General features: G+C 48.7%; 2 protein-coding genes across 17 annotated transcripts in view; one reads left to right on the forward strand and one right to left on the reverse strand.

The window, feature by feature from the left end:
- Positions 1 to 306: 306 nt before the first annotated feature.
- On the reverse strand, positions 307 to 11,334 carry KLHL28 (kelch like family member 28). Of its 15 annotated transcripts, none has more exons than XM_086748620.1 (7): positions 11,234 to 11,299; positions 10,193 to 10,263; positions 9,525 to 9,858; positions 7,632 to 8,530; positions 4,689 to 5,132; positions 2,310 to 2,518; positions 307 to 1,687 (listed from the first exon to the last, which is right to left on the reverse strand). In XM_086748620.1, exons 3-7 carry the CDS (start codon positions 9,543 to 9,545, stop codon positions 1,524 to 1,526), a joined length of 1,737 nt encoding a protein of 578 aa, XP_086604746.1. In that variant the 5' UTR covers positions 9,546 to 9,858; positions 10,193 to 10,263; positions 11,234 to 11,299; the 3' UTR covers positions 307 to 1,523. The 15 variants fall into 15 exon arrangements, 13 of the variants coding, with proteins under 13 accessions (XP_086604746.1, XP_086604742.1, XP_086604743.1 ...); XM_086748616.1 differs by lacking the exon at positions 10,193 to 10,263 and adding an exon at positions 10,326 to 10,413 and having other exon boundaries at positions 9,525 to 9,860; XM_086748617.1 differs by lacking the exons at positions 10,193 to 10,263; positions 11,234 to 11,299 and adding exons at positions 10,326 to 10,413; positions 10,634 to 10,720 and having other exon boundaries at positions 9,525 to 9,860.
- A 381-nt stretch (positions 11,335 to 11,715) lies between these two features.
- The window catches only part of TOGARAM1 (TOG array regulator of axonemal microtubules 1), a 38,376-nt gene continuing 32,165 nt past the window's right edge, over positions 11,716 to 17,926 (forward strand). For both annotated transcript variants that reach the window (XM_086748512.1, XM_086748513.1), the window contains exon 1: positions 11,716 to 13,204. In XM_086748512.1, the coding sequence (XP_086604638.1) occupies positions 11,720 to 13,204 (1,485 nt within the window). In that variant the 5' untranslated portion in view covers positions 11,716 to 11,719. The remainder of the gene's footprint in view (positions 13,205 to 17,926) is intronic.

Below are 17,926 nucleotides of genomic sequence, written 5' to 3' on the forward strand. Positions count from 1 at the left end.
AGCATCACTTTCTACTTATCTGCCCACATTTTCACTAAGCTTAGGGCTATCACAACATTTCTCTCTGAGATTGTGGTTCGTCACGGGAACCTGCAGCACCGCATTACACAGGACACGCTCGGGATGAGCGACTGTGCCCCGTGCTTCTCACTCATTGCAACTCGTGTTAAAGGCAAGACTGTCCGCAGGACCCGAGACAGGATCTCACTACTCGCTCCCTATTTATGTATTTGTGAGAAGACGAACAATAAACATAGATCTGGGAAAAAAAAAAAGAAAAAAAAAGTGATGTAACAAATGCAGAGCTCATTCAGTACACTGTGTTATTCTTGACAGTTCTCATAGGCACGAATGTATCAAGCAAATAAGAAACAAAAACACTAGAACAATCAAAACAATCATGCTTTATGCATACTGCAATAAAATCAGTAACAGCCTTATTGTTAAGTCCTACATTTAGCACCATTTTTATATCCGAACACTCTGAGAAAGCAATCATACATTCTTTTAAAACAGGAAGTTGTACGGAATAGGGACACAAGTGCGCTTCGGAGAAGGATGGGACGGATTCCTTTCTGAGGATTTATTTTATATCATGCCATGAATGCTGCTGAGGCATCTCCTGATGCATTACTGTTGTAATTTTTGCTTGCATTACAATTGGAAATGCACAGCAGACCTGCAAGATGAAGTCATTTAACCTAGCACTCATTCGTATAATCACAGCATGGTCTGGGTGGGAAGGGACCGTTCAAGGCCATCCAGTCCAACCCCCTGCCTGGAGCAGGGACATCTCCAACCAGATGTTGTTGTTTATCCACAAAAATAAAATACAAGGGAAAGGTAAAAATGTGATTTCTCTTCAGCAGATCCAAAAGTTTTGTTAAGAGGCAACAAACTTGCCTCGTAAATTCCTTTAAGTAGTTACCAATTACCATCCCAGCCCTCCTACCAGCGAGCGGGTAACAAAGGAGAGTGTACAGGCAACGTACTATGGCATTTATTATTTACAAACCTTGAGATACAGAAACAAGGCAGCCCTTTAGTTACTGTTCATTAAAAAAATTATTAAGCACTGGCATTTTCTTAATATGAAGACACAACCAGACAACTATCAGCAAACTCTCCAGTCATACAACACAGTCACACCTCTCGCCCCAAGCACGGTAAACTTCATGTTTCGGAGTAGGCAGGAAGAAGAGAGAAAAGCTCTAGAAGTGAAAGGGTTAGATACACAGAAAGTTTTCTAACCATATCCCAGGCGTGTACAGTACTCTCTAAATTCACTGCCATTAACAGGCTGCTACCTAAACCCAGCTGGTTTCCACTGCCCACGTCACTCAAGTAACAAAGGCCAATTAGCGGAAGAAAACAAATCCTTCCTCATTTCAATCCCAACTTCACCACGTTCCTCCAGCTGTCCACCTTCCAGAAAGCGCAGCTCACGGTCTCCACCAGCAGGGTTTATTTTCAAGCAGATGGAGCTCCACCTTCGCATCAGGTCCGTAGAGCCCTGCTTTTCATCAAAGCGCAGTCAAACCGAAATTGCAGCGACAGTACATCATCCCAGCAGAGTCCAGCCAGGTATCCGAGATGGGATCGTATTTCTGTACGGTGTTCAGGTAGGACGACCCTGAATGGCCCCCAACTACGTAAAGGTAGTTATCAATTACAGCTGCTCCAACTCCTACAGGAAAGAAAGAAAAAAAAAAAAAGAAAAAAGAAAAAAAAAGGTTGAAAAGGTTGCACAATCGCCATGTTGGTACCCCCACCACCACCTGAAGGCTGAACAGAAGTTCTCACAGCCTCTCCTTCTTTGGGCTGTCTTTAAAGAAAATGGGTACAGATGAGGAGTCGTTCTCTGTTCAGGTCTCACACTCCTTTTTGACTCTTCTCCCGCCCTTTCCTCTGACAAAGCAATGCTCTTCTGTCCCAGGACTCCTCATCAGGCAGATAAGAGGAGAGGATGCACTACTGAGTATCAATTTAAAACAAAATAGAATAGAGCAGTAGAACTGCTGAAATCCACTCAAAATTAATGAAAAAATAGAATACAAAGTAGAAATATTCCTTCATATTATTTTTGTTACAGCTCAGTACTAATAAACTGGACTGTAATTAAAACAAGAGAAATAAACACTCATTCTTCCGCAGAGCTGACGAAGTGATCTTCGGTCCAATTAGCAGATGAAACACAATGCTCTGCAGAAAAGTCACCGCAACTTTATTGCGGTTTCTGTCAGGTCAAGCAGCAGTTTATTTCCGAAAGGACACCCGAGTGCACTGCAGAGAGTTCTGTACGCCCCTACCTGTTCTGGGCTCCTTCATGGGTCGGCACACAGTCCACTGGTTTTGATGAGGATCGTATCTCTCGATGCTTGATAAGTGCGACACACCGTTGTGCCCACCTACCACAAAGATGAAGCCCAGCATGACACCAACACCAAAGTTGATTCGTTTGTCAGCCATCGAAGCGACTGTCTCCCACGAGTTTTTACTCGGATCGTAACGCTCCATGCTGCAAACACAAAAACAGCCTGTGAGGCGTGGATTTCAGTGACGTTGGAATTTCACTGCACAAGAAATCTGCGTCTGTCAGGGGGACGCCTAGCTCTGCCAACCAGTAGTACCTAACACAGGAATAACGCAACACAGCGGAAAAGCGCTTGAGCTGATGGAAAACTGCAGCGCGGCTGCTTTGCACAACCCAATGGTAGCACACAAGAAACTGAAGCCAGTGGCATCACCTGAGAAGTATCAGTCACATCCTAGCGCCCTTCAACAACACAAAGCAGTCACAAGTTCTCAACAAAGCGTTGCCAAAAATCAGTTTTAGCGTATTTCATCCTGGCGAGTTCAGCGGTTTCTCTGACGTCCTCATGCCACTACCCTGGATCTTCAGGTGACATATTGAAACAAAGCAAGATTTTTCAAAGTTGGCTTCAGAACTGAAAGCTCTTTCAAGGATGACTGCTGCTATTTATAAAAAAAGGCAACTCGTGAAAAACCAAACACGATGCAGATCTGAAGTGTGTCTATTTGAGCAACACATCAAATAAAAAACTTCCTTGGGGCTTGCCTGAAAATAATAGAGAGGAAAAAAATATGGAGAGCACGTCCCTCAGGGAAAGCAGTAAAGAGGTTGCTGATCAAAACACTAAGGATAGAAGAGGTCTTCAGATAAAAATGGAAATGAATTATCATCGGAATTTATTGTTTTTTAAACACTGGAGCTCTACAGGTGGTCAGAGTCATTAACACACTCATGGCACGTAGCCGTTCCCTGTCCAAAGTGTAGCTTCAGTAGTACCAGGGGAAAGAAAAAAAGAGGAAGAGAAAATCCGAAGCACTACAGAGTTGGAGAAAACGTGCTTAATTACACAGCAGCCGGCTTTCTTTTAACGCTAGTGCTTGCATGACTCTAGTGACTGCATGGCATGGCATATTACTCGCATTCCTGAATAATTAATAAAATCAAAATTATTTCATAAAAAGTAAATTAAATTTAAAAAGGCAAATAATGAAATATCTGTTTCTAATAACCCTACAGGAAGTGCTGGCAACTCCTCTCTGACCGAGCAGAGGGAGGACACGGCACAAGGAGTGAGGCTACTGGGGAATTTCACTGTTAAGAGCTTTCCCCTCAAAGGTACCAGCCTGATAAAGACATCTCCTGTTGCTCCAGGGATAAGTCCTACATTTCGGAAAGGAGGCTACCGAGTTTACTCTTCAAGGGCCTGTGTGCACCCTGAGCACTCAGCTTTTGGGAACCACTTCTGGCAAGAGCAATGGCTTGATTATCTTCCTTTTTTCATGGTCTGTGCAACAAGGCTGCAGCGGGGTGAGCACCCCAGAGGACCCACACCAATTCCTGGTACGGCTGCTCAGCTCCACCACTGACTTTGCTTTGTTTAATCTGCTACGAAAGCAGACAGTTCTGTGTGGTACAAGGACAGTACGGAGCTAAGAGTGACCATGTGGGACAACAGCACAGCTGAATTATCCTGGGTCAAATTCCCATGTGAGGAAATCCTCAAGTCAACAGAAAACTTTGTTGCCATTAAGACTATTTTATGATGTCATCTGAGGTATGAGAAAGAGGGTAGGTTTGGATGAGACATAAGGAAGAAATTCTCCCCCGTGAGGGCAGCGAGGCGCTGGCCCAGGCTGCCCAGAGAAGCTGTGGATGCCCCGTCCCTGGCAGTGCCCAAGGCCGGGCTGGATGGGGCTGTGAGACCTGGGCTGGTGCCTCAGGGCGGGGGGGCTGGAACTAGATGATCTTTAAGGTTCCCTCCAGCCCAAGCTAAGCAAATAAGCCCACACAGTACTGGTCTGCTGAGCTAACCAGCTGGGTGTCTACAAGGTCAGGTGTCTCGCACCACCTTGCTTTGAAATATGCATATATGTCTTTGTCTTTACCATTTTCCCTTCTGAAGGATTTAAAAAAGAAAAAAACAACAAACCCACTCAAAGAGCTCTGAGCTGGAACACGTAAAGATTAGTTGAAATAAAGACTTCCCAGTTGAATGATCAAACTGATACCGCAGAACAAGGGTTAACGAGGCCCACCGTGGATTACCACCAATCTACCTTGGAATAATTTTCAGTTGGCTGCTGAACACAAGTTTAACAGAGTTTTGCTAACCTCCAGCTTCTGACATGGAGCTACACGCACCAAAAGCACACACCTGTTCATATGGGCAGGACCATAGCCACCAATGGCATATATCATCCCGTCCAAGACGGCTGCAGCAAAACAACTTCTCGTTTTGTTCATCGGGGCCACCAGCTGCCATTCCTTCACTTTAGGGATGTACTTCTCTACAGTCCGTAGGTAAGACTGCCCATCATAGCCACCCAAGGCGTAGAGCTCTCCCGCCAGAACTACCACTCCCAGAGTGCTCCGGCTCTCAAACATCCTTTCAAGAGATGTCCAGGTGTTTGTGTTGGGGTCCCAGCACTCCACTGAATTCTCATGCTTCCGGTAACTGATGCCTTGACACACGTGGGTTGCGATCCCTCCCACAACGTATATTTTCTGGTCTAGGACACATATTCCAAATTCGTAGCGGGGAATGCTAAGAGGTGCCAGGCCTATCCAGGAGTCATTCTGGGGAAAATACATTTCCACACTGAAACAGAAAAAACAAAGATTACGTGAGAAAACCCAACCTTCTGAAGCTCTGAAGTGCAAATCAGCACCAAGGAACACGGTCCTAGGAGTATTTCGTATGTCCCACCCGACGTTTGCTGTTCCTTCCAATAGTCCAAACACCAGCTAAAAATCAAACGCCCTTTACTGTTCAAAAGAGCTAAAAACCCAGGGCCGCACAGCGTAAAGTGCGATGCAGCCACACAGCGAATAACCACGGCACCGCGTCCAAGACCTGAAATGCTGAATTTTGAAAGTACAAACCAGGCAGCCTGCAGAGAAGGCAGGACAGCATTGGGGATAACGTGAGGGAAGACAACACGGTGACGATGCCACAGCAGCTTTTGGAGGTAGGCTGTGATCAAGGTAAGCTAAAAATACAAACCAAAGGGATAAAAAGGGTAAAAAGTCAGAAAAGCCACAGAGATGGGAGAGAGAGAAAAGGAGAATTAAAGAGTGGGAAGCACACATCTATATATACGCGTTCAAACATACATTTAGAAAGTATAATTTGTAGTTTTGTAAATACGTATTATACATGCGGTGTATAATTTAAACAAAAGGTCAAAGTAGCACACACTAATTTGAAAAATCTGTTTTCAAAATGCTGTTTACCTGCATTTTCTTTTAATTATACTCAGTGTCAAAATCCGGTGGCTCTAGCCTGTCATGTATAAAGTCTAGTCAATCCACCTAAATAGTTTTGTTAATAAATTACTTAACTGATTTAAAATAATGTCTAGTACACAGCTAATTCCATCTGTTCACAAAACATACAGGAGGATGAAGCCACTGGAGAGCCGATAGCCATCGACTAAGAGCCCAGAAGCTGAGAACTGCTGAAACACCAGACTGGCTCTCAACAGCAGCAGCCGGGTTAGAAAAGAGCAGTACTGACTCCATTCCAGGTAATTCTGTTATTATGAAGCAGCGGCTAACTGTAAGGGAGAAACCAGCCTCCCCGCAAGTACAAACGAGAAGCAGAATAAGAACAGTGGAGTTAAGTTTTCCCAACACACAGTTTTAATTGTGTTAGGAACTGTGTGTTTAACTGATCTGTGACATTTTTTTGGTACAACAAGAGCAATTGTTTAAACTTAGGTATGAACTGAAACAACAGTTTATCAAAGACTAATATGAATAACAAATCAAGGAATAGGAGGGTTTTGTATGCATTAAAGCACAGTTAGTAGTAGTAAAGAGTATTTTTGTTTAAAAAAAAAAAAAACTTAAAATAATCCAAACTGCATTGGCATGTGATATTGTTACAATCATTGAAGGAGCTGTAAAAGAAACAGAGCTGAAGAATATCAGAGAAGACTTCATTCGCCCAAACAGATTTTCTATTAAGCAGAAAACCCTCTGTTTTTTAAATCTATAACTCAACAATCCTCAGTTCCAACATCTAATTTACTATCGATCCCTATTACCAGGAAAGTTAACTTTAAGTAACTTTGACAACATCTCTAAACGCAGGGAAATAGTACATCCACACAGTGACAGGCTTTTAAGTGCGCGTATAGAAACGCGAGCACGCAACTGTCACAGAGAAGAGCATCTCAGGGTAAAACGCCATCCCAGAACCCAGCTGCAGAACCAGCTGGGGAGCGCGCCTCAACACAGAACACACACACTGCGCCGAGAAGGCACGCTCAGCATCAAAGCACTGCATGTGTCCCCGTAAGCACGCGCAGACGTGCGGGCCCGCACACAGCTTAGCTGCTGTCTCTGGAAACGGTAATACAATGCTGTAAACACACCCCCCATACCAGCATGAGGGAGAAAGCTGGTGTTCTCTCTGTTACATCCCCTTTGCTCGCATGATGGGCCTCAGTGACGGAACAAACTACCCCAGTAACTGAAGAGGAGGGTCACTGTGAAAACTGGGTGAAGCAGGGTGGGCACTTACCTGTTTCTGCCAGCACGGACGCGGATACGGATACCTACTCAGCAGCAGAGACTCGAGTCGTTATTACACTGCAATCAAGAACGTGACACTGCTAGGAATTACCTCCCCGCTCGTCTCTGATTAAGTCTATTTTAATTCCTAGGACTTTTGAGTTATCAGGAAGCGTATTTTTCATATATTAGGTTAAATTTCATGATTTGATTGTCTGGAATAATAATGGATGGGAGAAAAATTACGTAAAATGAAAAAACCTGCAAGGATAAAGAAGTAGTATACAAACTTTTATTAACCAAATTCTCAATCAACAGAATTAAAATAAGATTTCATAGCTATTGCGTTGGCACAAACAAAGCCCCTAACACTGCAGATTACTCAAGCAAAAGCATTTTAATTCAGTTCTCATCCATGTTCAAAATTAATCGGCGTAAGAGTTCTTACGCAGGAAAGCGGTAACCACAGTCCTGCAAAGCACAGCTCTTCAACGATTGTCTTAATCCCGAGCCAGGGCAACAACAAACACGCGCAAACACCACACCACTCAAGCGCTGCAGCAACTTTACTATTACTAACCTCTCCAAACAGGCAAACAGTCCAGCTTTTCCTCCTACGGCACAAAGGACTTTAGGAGCACAGCGAGGCCGCGTCATCAGCATGGTCTGGTGGGAAAGTCTGTGTTCAGGCATGAAGTGGTATTTCAGGGCTTCGTTTAGCAGGTGCTTACAGGTGTGGTCATCACGAATGAGGTGGTTTGCTTCGTATAACCTTGTTAGGAACTTAACGCTCAGCAGCGGCAACCGAACGCAATGCAGCAGCTGTGCCAAGTACTTCTGCCGCTCCTGCACATCGTATTTGATCCAGGACTCTAGTGCATAAAAAACGGCTTCTTCCGTCACAACGTTCAAGCAGTCATTGGAAACTATTTCATCCAATTCAGAATGCGTAAGCTCAAAGAATTCTTCCGTCTGACAAACATCTTCAAAGTTCTGACAAATGTACTTGCTGGCGGCCAAGTAGAGGTCGTGGCAGCCATAGGTCTCTGCGAAACGAGAAATGCCGATGCAGTTGCCAGGATCAAGCTGACTTTCAAGAAACGCACAGCACTCCTTCACTACCAGTTTGATCTGGAGAAGATTGGCAGCCGGCAGAAGCGACTCTACAGTGTCCTGGGAGATAAACACAGTCCCGGTGTAGGCATACTCCACGATGGCCTGCAGGGCTGCCTCGTCGATGCACTGGAACTCCACCTCCGAGTTCTCCTTCTCGGACAGGTTCCCAGTGAACATGGCTTTGAAGTAGGGGCTGATGCTGGCAAGCACCACTTTGTGGGCGTGGATCTTGACATCGCCAACTCTGAGGATAATGTCGCAGAGCTCGTGGTGCTGGCGAAGGAGGTTCAAGCCTTGCAGAAGCTGTTCAGAATGCAAGTGGGTTAAGTTGGCAAGCATGTAGGTTGGAGACGACTGGTCCATCTGTGACAAACAGAATTTTTAACGCATTACTCAGGGCTTTCATTTCAACGGCTTCATTACTCATGTTACTTAGACATGCCACACATAACATTTAAAAAATGCTTTTCTATTTTTGCTTTTATCTCAATTAGGTTTATTACTTTCCAATTTACTTTTTCATAGTCCTTATGGGCTATGCTTTTTTGTACAAGTTGAATCCAGGATACGCAAATGTTTATTAATAGTGTATGCTATATTAATGTTTCACTTTAAAAAAAACCCAAAATGACACAACACACAAAACCACTACTTTTTTTTTTCTGTTCTGACGCGTTGAATACACAACAGGATTCTACAGCAGATACTTGAGAACTGAACAGTAACTGAAATAAAAACAGAGATAAATGAAAAATAGAACCGGCTTATTTGAGAAAAAGTTTTAAACGTTGTTAAACTACTTTGTGCTACTTGCCTTGCGGCCTACTCGGCTGCCCCACAGAAGCACCGAGTCCTGCTGCGCTTCCCCTGCAAGCAGCGCTGCGCGCAGGGCCCAGCAGTCAGAGACCAGCTCTCCGCCCCCTGTTCCCCACCCAGAACGTAACAGTCTCCGCACAAAGAGGCAAAAAGGGCCTGCAGAGCCAGCGGGGCCCTGGGGCAGGAAAAGGGGTGCTGGAGCAGAGTTACCGTTCTCGGAGCGCGCAGAGGAGCACAGGAGAAAGGGGAGATCCTTGCCTCGCCTCACTGAGTGCCTTCCACGAGAGAAAATCCCCAGTGCATGTGCCCCGGCCCCCCAGGGTTACAGAGGAGGACAGGATGAGCACCCTGGTGCCGAGCACCCTGGTGCCTAGCACCATTTCCACATCCTCACGGCACCGGCAGCTAGCCACACTCCCCAGCATCTCTAGGAAGCGCAGAGAGAAGGATCCTCCTTCCTACCCACAGCTCCGCAAAACCCCCAAGCGCTTCTGCCAAGAAGTTTTCCTTTGCTTCGTGACGCTTGAAGGCACTGCGATACCTGCTGTAATTCCAGTGTCATTAAAATTCAAACGGTGCTGCCCACCACTGCCTGCTGGAGAAGCAGATCTGTATCCAGCCTGAATTATTACGCGGGTGAGAGGGTGGAGGGTGCAAGCCCGTCAGGATGCGGGACCAGGAAGACACAGAACTATTGTTCTGCAGAGAACACTGCAGCCATCCAATTTGTGACGCGGAGAGCCGATCTAATTCCGATATGCTGAACGACCACACAGGCTTCAAGATCTCACTTCTTCTCTCTTAATAATAAGTTCATCATTTTTACAGCTCCTTAACTGACACCTAATTTGCAGTAAGCCTACTTACAAATGCTTCTCTGAAAGAATAAAATTAGCTGCCAACATTTAAATACAGAACATAATAGCACTGTGCGAGAAGTGAAGGCGTACAGCTAGGGACAGAAAACCCCCTGCCCACTGAAAGATAAGTAAGCACATCCCTCTCTACTACAACCCTGCACTGGAAAAACCCCCGAATCTAAAATAAAGTATTTTAAGCATATCTGCAAAAGGCAAGATGCCATACAACAACATTTTTGCAGCACAAATTATACAGGGGAAAAATAAAAAAAAAAAAAGAGCTGTTGAGCAGCTAAAACACTTCCTTCTCCTTTTGTGTTTACACCCAGTTCATAACTTGCTTGTACACATCGGCAGAAATCATGAACCACACGGTAACACCACATGGGAAAAGGAATGGCTACAGTTCAGACGCAAAACCTGTAAAACCAGTTAGAAATAACTATCTTTAAGTTATTCCACAAAAATAAAACTTTCGGTACCAACTTGGTAGAGATCCCTACTGCTGCACCCCACGTCTCCTGCGCAGCAATGCTCCCGCACACCACGTCTTTGCAGGCACTTATGTCACTGTGGAGCAAGAAAACAGAAGCTGGACCACCAACTAGCCCTTAAGAACCTCTTCTAGTCCAGCACTTTGTGCTCCGGACACAAACCAAACCGTTCCCCTAGGCTCTAGGCTATCAGATCCTTTTCACAGCCTGTAGGTACAACTTATCTTGAACGGCAGGCAGAGAGTTTTTGGGAATAAGAAGGTTGCTCAGAAATGTAAATACCTATGGTTGCTTACTGAAGACCTGCTCTTGGACAAACGTTGCGTGGTACACAACGACGCCCGGTAGGCGATGCTGAGCACAGCCTTCTCCTTATGTGAGAGCAGCGGGGAGAGCTCCAGGCACTCTTCTGTTCCAAGGCAGCACCGCAGAGCTCGCCAGTCCCGCATTTAGATACAAAATGGCTGGAGCCGGTTTCGCCACTCGCCAGGCAGCACAAACCCCAAAAGCGCCGGCCCTGAGCGCCGAGCTAACGGCGGTTCTGAGCACCGGGCACGCACAGGCCCCCGTTCCGCCTGCCAAGGACAGCGCCAGACACAGCCTGCACGCACAAACGGCCCTGCTGCGGAAACTCTCTGCTCTCTGCGCTCAACCCTCGTACTTCAGCCCCAGCCCTCGGCACACGAACCGGCAGCGCCTCTCGCTCCCCGCAGCCGGTCACCGGGAGGCCCGCGGGACGCGGGTCCTCAGCGCCTGCGCACCGGTCACCCCGCCGGCAGCCTTCCGCCGGCGCTCCGCTTGCACCAGCGTCCTCCCGGGGCGGGCGGCCCCCACTTGAGGCCGCCTCCCTCCGCCCCCGGCAGGGCCGCGCCGCGGCGCGGCGGGGCCGGGCTCACCTGAGGGCGGGGGTGGCGCAGGCCGCGGCGAGGCCCGGCCCGCGGTAGCCGCCGCCGCCACCTCCTCGGTCGCCTCCGCTCCCACGGCAGCGCCCGGCAGCCGCACGCGTCACTTCCGGGCGCCGCCACCACCCTGCGCTCTCTTCCAATCAGCGGCGGGGAAGCGCCGCGCACCCAGAACCCCGCGGGCCCGGGCGATACCACTCCGCACGCCGTTGCGAGGGGCGGCAGCCGTTCCTCCTCGCCGGCGCAGCAGCAGCGACGCCCGCTCCCGCTCGCTCCTCGCGGCTTCTCCAGCAGCGCACTCGCGCCCTGCAGCCCCGGCGAGTTGGGCGGGAGCGGCGAGGTCTGTGCCGCTCCCCCCCCGGCCGCCGCGCCGTGGGTGGCGCCGCGCAGGCGCGGTGCGGAGCGGGCCGGCCCCTAGCGACGGCGGTGTTGTGCCGCGCGGCGTTGCCGGGGCGGGGGTGGCTCCGCTCCGCGCCGCCCATGGCCGCGGCCCTGGCGCCGCCGCCGCCCGCCCGCGCCATGGAGGAGCCGGCGGGCCCCGAGCGCGGGCTGCGGGGCGGCGGGGGGCGGCTCCCGCCCCGCTTCAGCCCCGAGCGCGGCGGGCGGGCGGCGGGCTGCCCCGCCGCGGAGCCGCCGTGGGGGCCGCGGCCGGCGCTCCTCCCCGGAGAGGCCCTGCGCGGCCGGCGTCGCGGGCCGGGCCGCCTCCCCCGCCCTCCTGCCGCCGCCGCCTCCTCCTCCTCCTCCCTGCGCGCCCGCACGCCGCCGCCCGCCGCCCGCGGAGGCCCGGGTGAGCTCTCCCGCAGCCTGGCCTGGCAGCTGGGCGGCCCCGGGCTCTCCGGGCGGCGGGAGGAGGAGCAGCAGCAGCCCGGCGGCGGCACGGCGCTGCCGCCTCCCGCCCAGCCCGACAGCACCGGCCTGAAGTTCGGGCTGCTGCCGCCGGAGCTGCACGCTCGGCTGCTGGACCTGGAGGATTACAAGAACCGGACGCAAGCCGTGGAGGAGCTGAAGAGCGTGGTTGGAGGTGCCAGCCAGGCTGCGGTGACCTCCACGCCTGCTCCCGGCCTCCTGGGGCTCATCGGCTTCCTCTGCACTCTCCTCGCTGACTCCAACTTCAAGGTGGTACTCGGGGCTTTGGAGGTGATACATCTGCTGGCCCTGCGCCTGGGCAGCCAGGTCCAGGCCTTCCTGGCACCTCTGGTCTCCGCTGCTGCTAAAGTCCTGGGGGACAACAAGCTGGCCATCCGGCAGGAGTACAACCGGCTGTTCCTGCAGCTGATGAAGGCAGCGGGTCCTCAGCAGGTGCTGGACCTGCTGCTGCAGCAGGAGTGCCTGCAGCACAAGAACTCCAGAGTCCGTGAGGAGGTGGTCAACATCTGCATCGTGGCTCTCCTCACTTACCCCAGTGAGGAGCTGGACTTGGCCAAGCTGGCCTTTGGGCTGGCGCCGGCACTGGTGGACAGCAAGCGCAGGGTCCGGCATGCTGCCATGGAAGCCTTTGCTGTGCTGGCGTCTTCCATGGGCCCCGGCAAAACCGCCCTTCTCTTCAAGGCGGTGGATTCTGTGGAGCTTGAGGACAATGGGGACGGGGTGATGCATGCGGTGCAGGCCAGGCTGGCCAGGAAGACCTTGCCAAAGTTGGTGGACCACGGGTTTGTAGAGTACGCTATGCTGTTGCCGTCATCTGGCCCTAACAGAGGGTCCTGTTTGCCTCACGGAGCAGATACAGACTGGTTGTTGATGGGCAACAGGACTCAGAGCGCACACAGTTACTGTGGGTATCATGCAAGGGGTGATGCTCTCCAGAGCTCCAGCTTGCACGGTGCCTGTGCTGATCCAGGAGTAACTTCAAGAAGAGTCTTGAGTGCGGGTAAAGGGAAAAACAAACTGCCTTGGGAAAACGAGCACGCTGGAGACGGGGAAGGTGGCTCGGGAGTCAAGATGCCTCTCACAAAGGCTGTGGAGCAGGTACGTACTTGTAGCTTGCTGGGCTTGTGTATGCTAAGGCATGTTCCCAAGGGAGCTGTGAAAGTTGTCAAAGGTTTATGGAATGACAGGCGTTTGCGACGTATGGCTGATAGTTGCTGGTGTTTGATGTGCAAGCATCTCTATGCAGACATGGATGTGGGAAGGCAAATCTGAGAACTCCTTGTCAGATTTAACACTAGTAGGAACCAGACAACCTACCACTTACAAAAAAAAAAATTTTTTTTGAAGTTAGCTGGGCTCCATGAGGCACTTCTTGCCTCTAAGCCTAGTGACCTGTCTGACAACGGCTCGGGAAAGCCCGGGGAATAAGTACAAGAGTGGGGAAGCTATTTCAGAGCTTTTGTTTGCATACTTGCATTTGACAGTGTCTGATGGGCTGCAGGAAGTTTCCTGAGTACAAAAGCTGTTTGGAGGAAAACTGACAAATTGCTGCAACTCAGGCTTTGAAGGCAGAGCTCTGGGGTGCAGCTCAGCCCCGCTTCTGGGCAGCGTGCTGACCTGTAATAGAACGTGGGGCTGCCAAATGCTGTGTGCCGCTTGTTCCTCAGCCGATTCGACTAAGAAAAATGTAGGTCAGGCTGAGATAGCAATTGTGGTTGACCCGAGTTTTGATTTTATCGCTGTTTCAGCGGCTGCAAAGGGAAGGAACCTTTGGAAAATTGTTCAGGTCCCCTTTACTTTGGCCGTGGTTCTGGTTTGTGACATCTGGGTCCCAGCCGTGCGTTTTAAGGCATGGGAGGGGGGTGTATTCCTGTGGTGGGTTTTCTGTTGTGGGTGTTTGTCTTTTTGCTTGTTTGTTTGTTTGTTTTTTTTAACTGGACATATTTAATTTATCCTAACTTGATCTCCAGAGAGTGAGTTTAAGCTAGTAGGTCTTTTTAGAGACTCAAAAGCTGTATAGAAGAGACTTTTTCCCTGTCAGGTCTGTGTGTTCAGAACCTAATTCTTAATTGCTTAGCAACTTCTTCCCCTGTTGGATGAGCTCATGAGCAGTGCTACTTTGCGAAGGCTAGCTTTTAATAAAGTCTCTAATAAAAAGAAAGGTGAGTTAACATTGCAGTGTAAAAACCTTGAAGTTCACGTATGTATTGTGTGCACACAGGCTCCTGTCCCTCGTTGGTGCGTGTATTGCCTTTATGCAGACTCCTAAAGAGATCTGTGTCTTTCTGAGTTGATGAATCAGGCAATTAAGTTCCCTTGGCTTACCTACAAATTAAATATGGTCTGGACAACAAGTTATGTAGAAACACCTCTAGAGCAAGAAGGTTTCTCTTTCGGAAGCAGCTTTTCAGTATTAAGTAACACAACTTGTAGAAATAATAGTTAATTGCCAGCGTTCTCTAGGCAAACTGGGCTGTGTTCTGTACTCCTGTTGTTTGGTGCTGGCTGGGTTTGTGTTTTTCTGTACACTGTGAACAAAAAGAAAGCCAATTCACGCGCTAAAACCTGACTGTCGCTTGGGATGGTGGAAAATTCTCTGCCTGAGACAGCCCCTCTCGAGATCACAGTTAGGGGCTGTGAAAATGGCTATTTAAAAAAAAAATACATTTTCATACATGTGGTTGTATTTAATCCTGTAAATTGTGAGGAGCGTGCAAAGTTTCCAACCCTGGAGAGAGGGAGAGAAAGCAATTAATTTATGGTTTCTATGTTGTTGCGTATGTAAAGTGCGTTTAGAAATCGCGTGAACTTAAACCTGACCTGGGACAGTAGCCAAGTATGCCTGTGTGGGGTTTTGCCTTTGTTTATGGTATTGCTCTCGGAGGTGGGCCGGTTGTAGGCAGCCTGCAGGAAGCTCTCCTGTAAGAGCGGCAGTTACTTGCCGTGTGTAAAACCCACCAGGGAAAAATGGCAAGTCCTTCAGAGTGACTTCCTGTGTCTGACAACCACTTGCCTTGGCTCTTCGTCACCCCAGCATTTGTCTGTGTGGCTGAATCTTTGTGAGATAACAAGTTTTCTTCTTTTCTCCTTGGAAGACTTTTCCAATTGCATAACATCACGCAAATACTTCAGGTTTAAATTAACATTTTCCTTTTGTGATCATCTTTATTCTTCCATCCTTGTGTATTATGACAAAAGTTTCACTTTGTTCCTAGTTACGGACTTAATATTTGTGCCGTCTGTTTTTGCAGAGTTAGAACAGAGTCAGTTTCAGCCTTTATTCTGTAAAAGCGTCGCCCTGCGCAGGAGCTGCTCGTGACTATCACTGCAGTTGGCTTTCCCGAATCTCTTTTCCCTCGCCGCTCTGTGGGGGCTCGAGCTGTGAAGTTAACCAGTCTTGCTTTGCTTTCGCTGCTGCCGCGTAGCATACAGTAGGTGGAAATGAAAGTGCTTCTACAGGGAGAAAGTCCTGTTTGTCATGTACTGTGTTTGTTCCTTTTTAACAAGAACTAGTTTTTTACGTCTGATGACTGTTTTCCTAAGACATCCCGTGCCTCCTAGAGATGCTGTTTGTTCCTGTCTCTTCCCTCTGCTTTCTGACTTGCTCTGTTTGCCTCTCACCCCCATTTTGTGTTGTTCTCTTGCATGTTTAAGTTGGTAGAAAGCAGATCGATAACTTTGAGGTGTCAGGATTTGAAGACTTCATCAGTTGCGCTCTCCCAAAGGAAACATGTTAATGCTCCTTTTGCACTCTTGCTTGAAAGACGTCTGAATAACCAGAAACCTCCAGTTAACCAGAATTCATTTTGCATTGAAGTGTAACTCCTCTCCACATAGCTTTTTGCTTACGTGCTGGTAAGTACTGACAAGAATAACATTTGATTGCTTTCAGTGGGTTTGAAAAGTTTGGTTCAGTCCGTGTGAAAATGCAAGCTGTTTCTTTGCCAGTGGGCAGTTAAGAAGAGCGTACTAGTGGCAGACATGAGGTTTTACAATTACCCTTCAGCTGGCTTTTGGGAGCTGTGGTTTAAAAATTGATGTGTATTAACAGCTGCATACCTGCCAAGCTCTGCAAAGAGAAGGTCTTGCTGTAACAGTGCTGCTGTGAAAGGCGCAAGCATGATTTAACGTAGCTACCACATCTTTGCCCTCTGTGAGGGAAAGGAACAGCCTTCCTTGAAGAAGTGGTGTCAGGAAGGCTTTTTGTTAGCTGGCAATGCAAATGCTGCTCATCTTTGTGCGTAAGGGAGAAAAAGAGTGGGGATCCATGTTAGTTCCCTGCACGGTGGTTGCTCAGGCAGCCCCGTCGGCAGTGGAGAGCTACTCTGTGCTGTCAGTAGAGACTAGAGAGCTGCCTTTGTCACCCAGGACCTAGTTTAGGACGAGATGAATTGTTTTCAAGACTTTTTTTTTGAGTACTGTTGGCTAGACCCACAGTTACTGTAATGAAGTTTAAACAACACGGTGGTTTGAGTAGCGAAATATTTATCAGAGTGCTGTAGGTTGACAGCTTCGTTACCCCGTCTTCACATCCTGATCGTTTGTCTTATCCTACTGTTACATCTGTCTGAATAAACCGTAAAGCTCTCCAGGGCAGGGGACATCTTTATCTGGCTTTGTGATTTTTGGTACGGTGTTTGCTGGCTTCTTCATGATGCCAGTTTTGTTACATTGTGCCACGGAACTGCTTTTATCCCGTGGCGTGTTTGTACCCTCGATACGAGGAGGTGAACTGTGGTTTCACTTGAGGCCCACTGGGATGAATAAACTTGGACAGCGTGTACTTGAAGACATTCCTTGTTAATGGAAAGAGATTGCCGTAAGCTGTATAAATAGAGCTATTTTCCTTGGGACACTTAGCAGTCAAAGTAGGGGGGCAGGGGGGAGAAAGAAATTTAGTCCTGTGTCTGCTCTTAACTGTTTTCAATAAGGTATATCATGCATAAAATTCCGGTAGTCGATTTGTTCATGTAAATGTAAAAAATCAATTATTAATTCAGACATTCCTTTAAAATTATTTTGCTTAAAAATTAACTTTGGGAGTCATTCTGTGGCTGAAAGGATGTTTAATGTTTAAAGCTTAATGTTTAAAGTTGTTTTTCTACTAGTATTTTTAGGGTCGTGTTACACAGTGACTGTCCAAGGCCATGTCTGGACTTTCCTGATCAGATAAGATGTGAAGTAAAACACGTATAAGTTAATGTGTACTAAAAACCTAATGTAGATAAAGCACGTTGCCTTCAAGGGTCTGTCTAAAAGCAACGTCTGTGAGCAATGTTAAGCCGGGCTGCTGATGAAACATTTCTCCGTAATCCCTGACGCCCTTTGAAACTGGTTTTATTTCACACCCGTTTGTGAGCGTGCGGTTGTCAGCTGTGCCGCGGGATTCAGAGGGGCGATCTGACCGCATCGCTGACAAACATAACCGAGGTGTCCGTCCCGCGCGGTGCGTTTCGGTTCGGCGCAAAGGCCGGGTGTGACTGCGGTCACGCGCGTGGCTGCCGCCTCGAGCGGCGGAGGTATCGCCACCGGATGATGGTTAGCTTGACACGAGTGATGCAAGCGCAGTTGCTCTTAGTTTGTGAGGTTTGCATGAGGCCGTAGCTGTCTTCAACCTCACAGGCCACTCAGCGGGAAGCACTAGCGTCAGAGATACTTGAACTGCCACCACCTCAACTTCCAGGGGATGATGCTCTTGTTCTGCGCTCGGAAAGGAGTCTTCTCCCTCGTCCTGTCAGGAGCAACTGATAGGTAAATGCTGCACGGCCTTCTCAGGAAACTGGTGCCTCCAGCTGTCTCTGTCAGAGCCGGAGTGCCACG

This window comes from Chlamydotis macqueenii, chromosome 5 (genome assembly GCF_036417535.1).
Source record: "Chlamydotis macqueenii isolate bChlMac1 chromosome 5, bChlMac1.mat, whole genome shotgun sequence".
NCBI classification, from domain to species: domain Eukaryota; kingdom Metazoa; phylum Chordata; class Aves; order Otidiformes; family Otididae; genus Chlamydotis; species Chlamydotis macqueenii.

Bases quoted from the DNA above. Each gene is read 5' to 3' on its own strand.
- KLHL28 (XM_086748615.1), bottom strand. From the start codon at position 10,786: ATGCGGGACTGGCGAGCTCTGCGGTGCTGCCTTGGAACAGAAGAGTGC. The intron at 8,531-10,633 runs GTAAGCAACCAT...TGTTTGTCACAG, and splicing joins TGTCCAAGAGCAGGTCTTCA to ATGGACCAGTCGTCTCCAAC. The intron at 5,133-7,631 runs GTTAGTAATAGT...TTTCTGTTTCAG, and splicing joins CTGTTTGCCTGTTTGGAGAG to TGTGGAAATGTATTTTCCCC.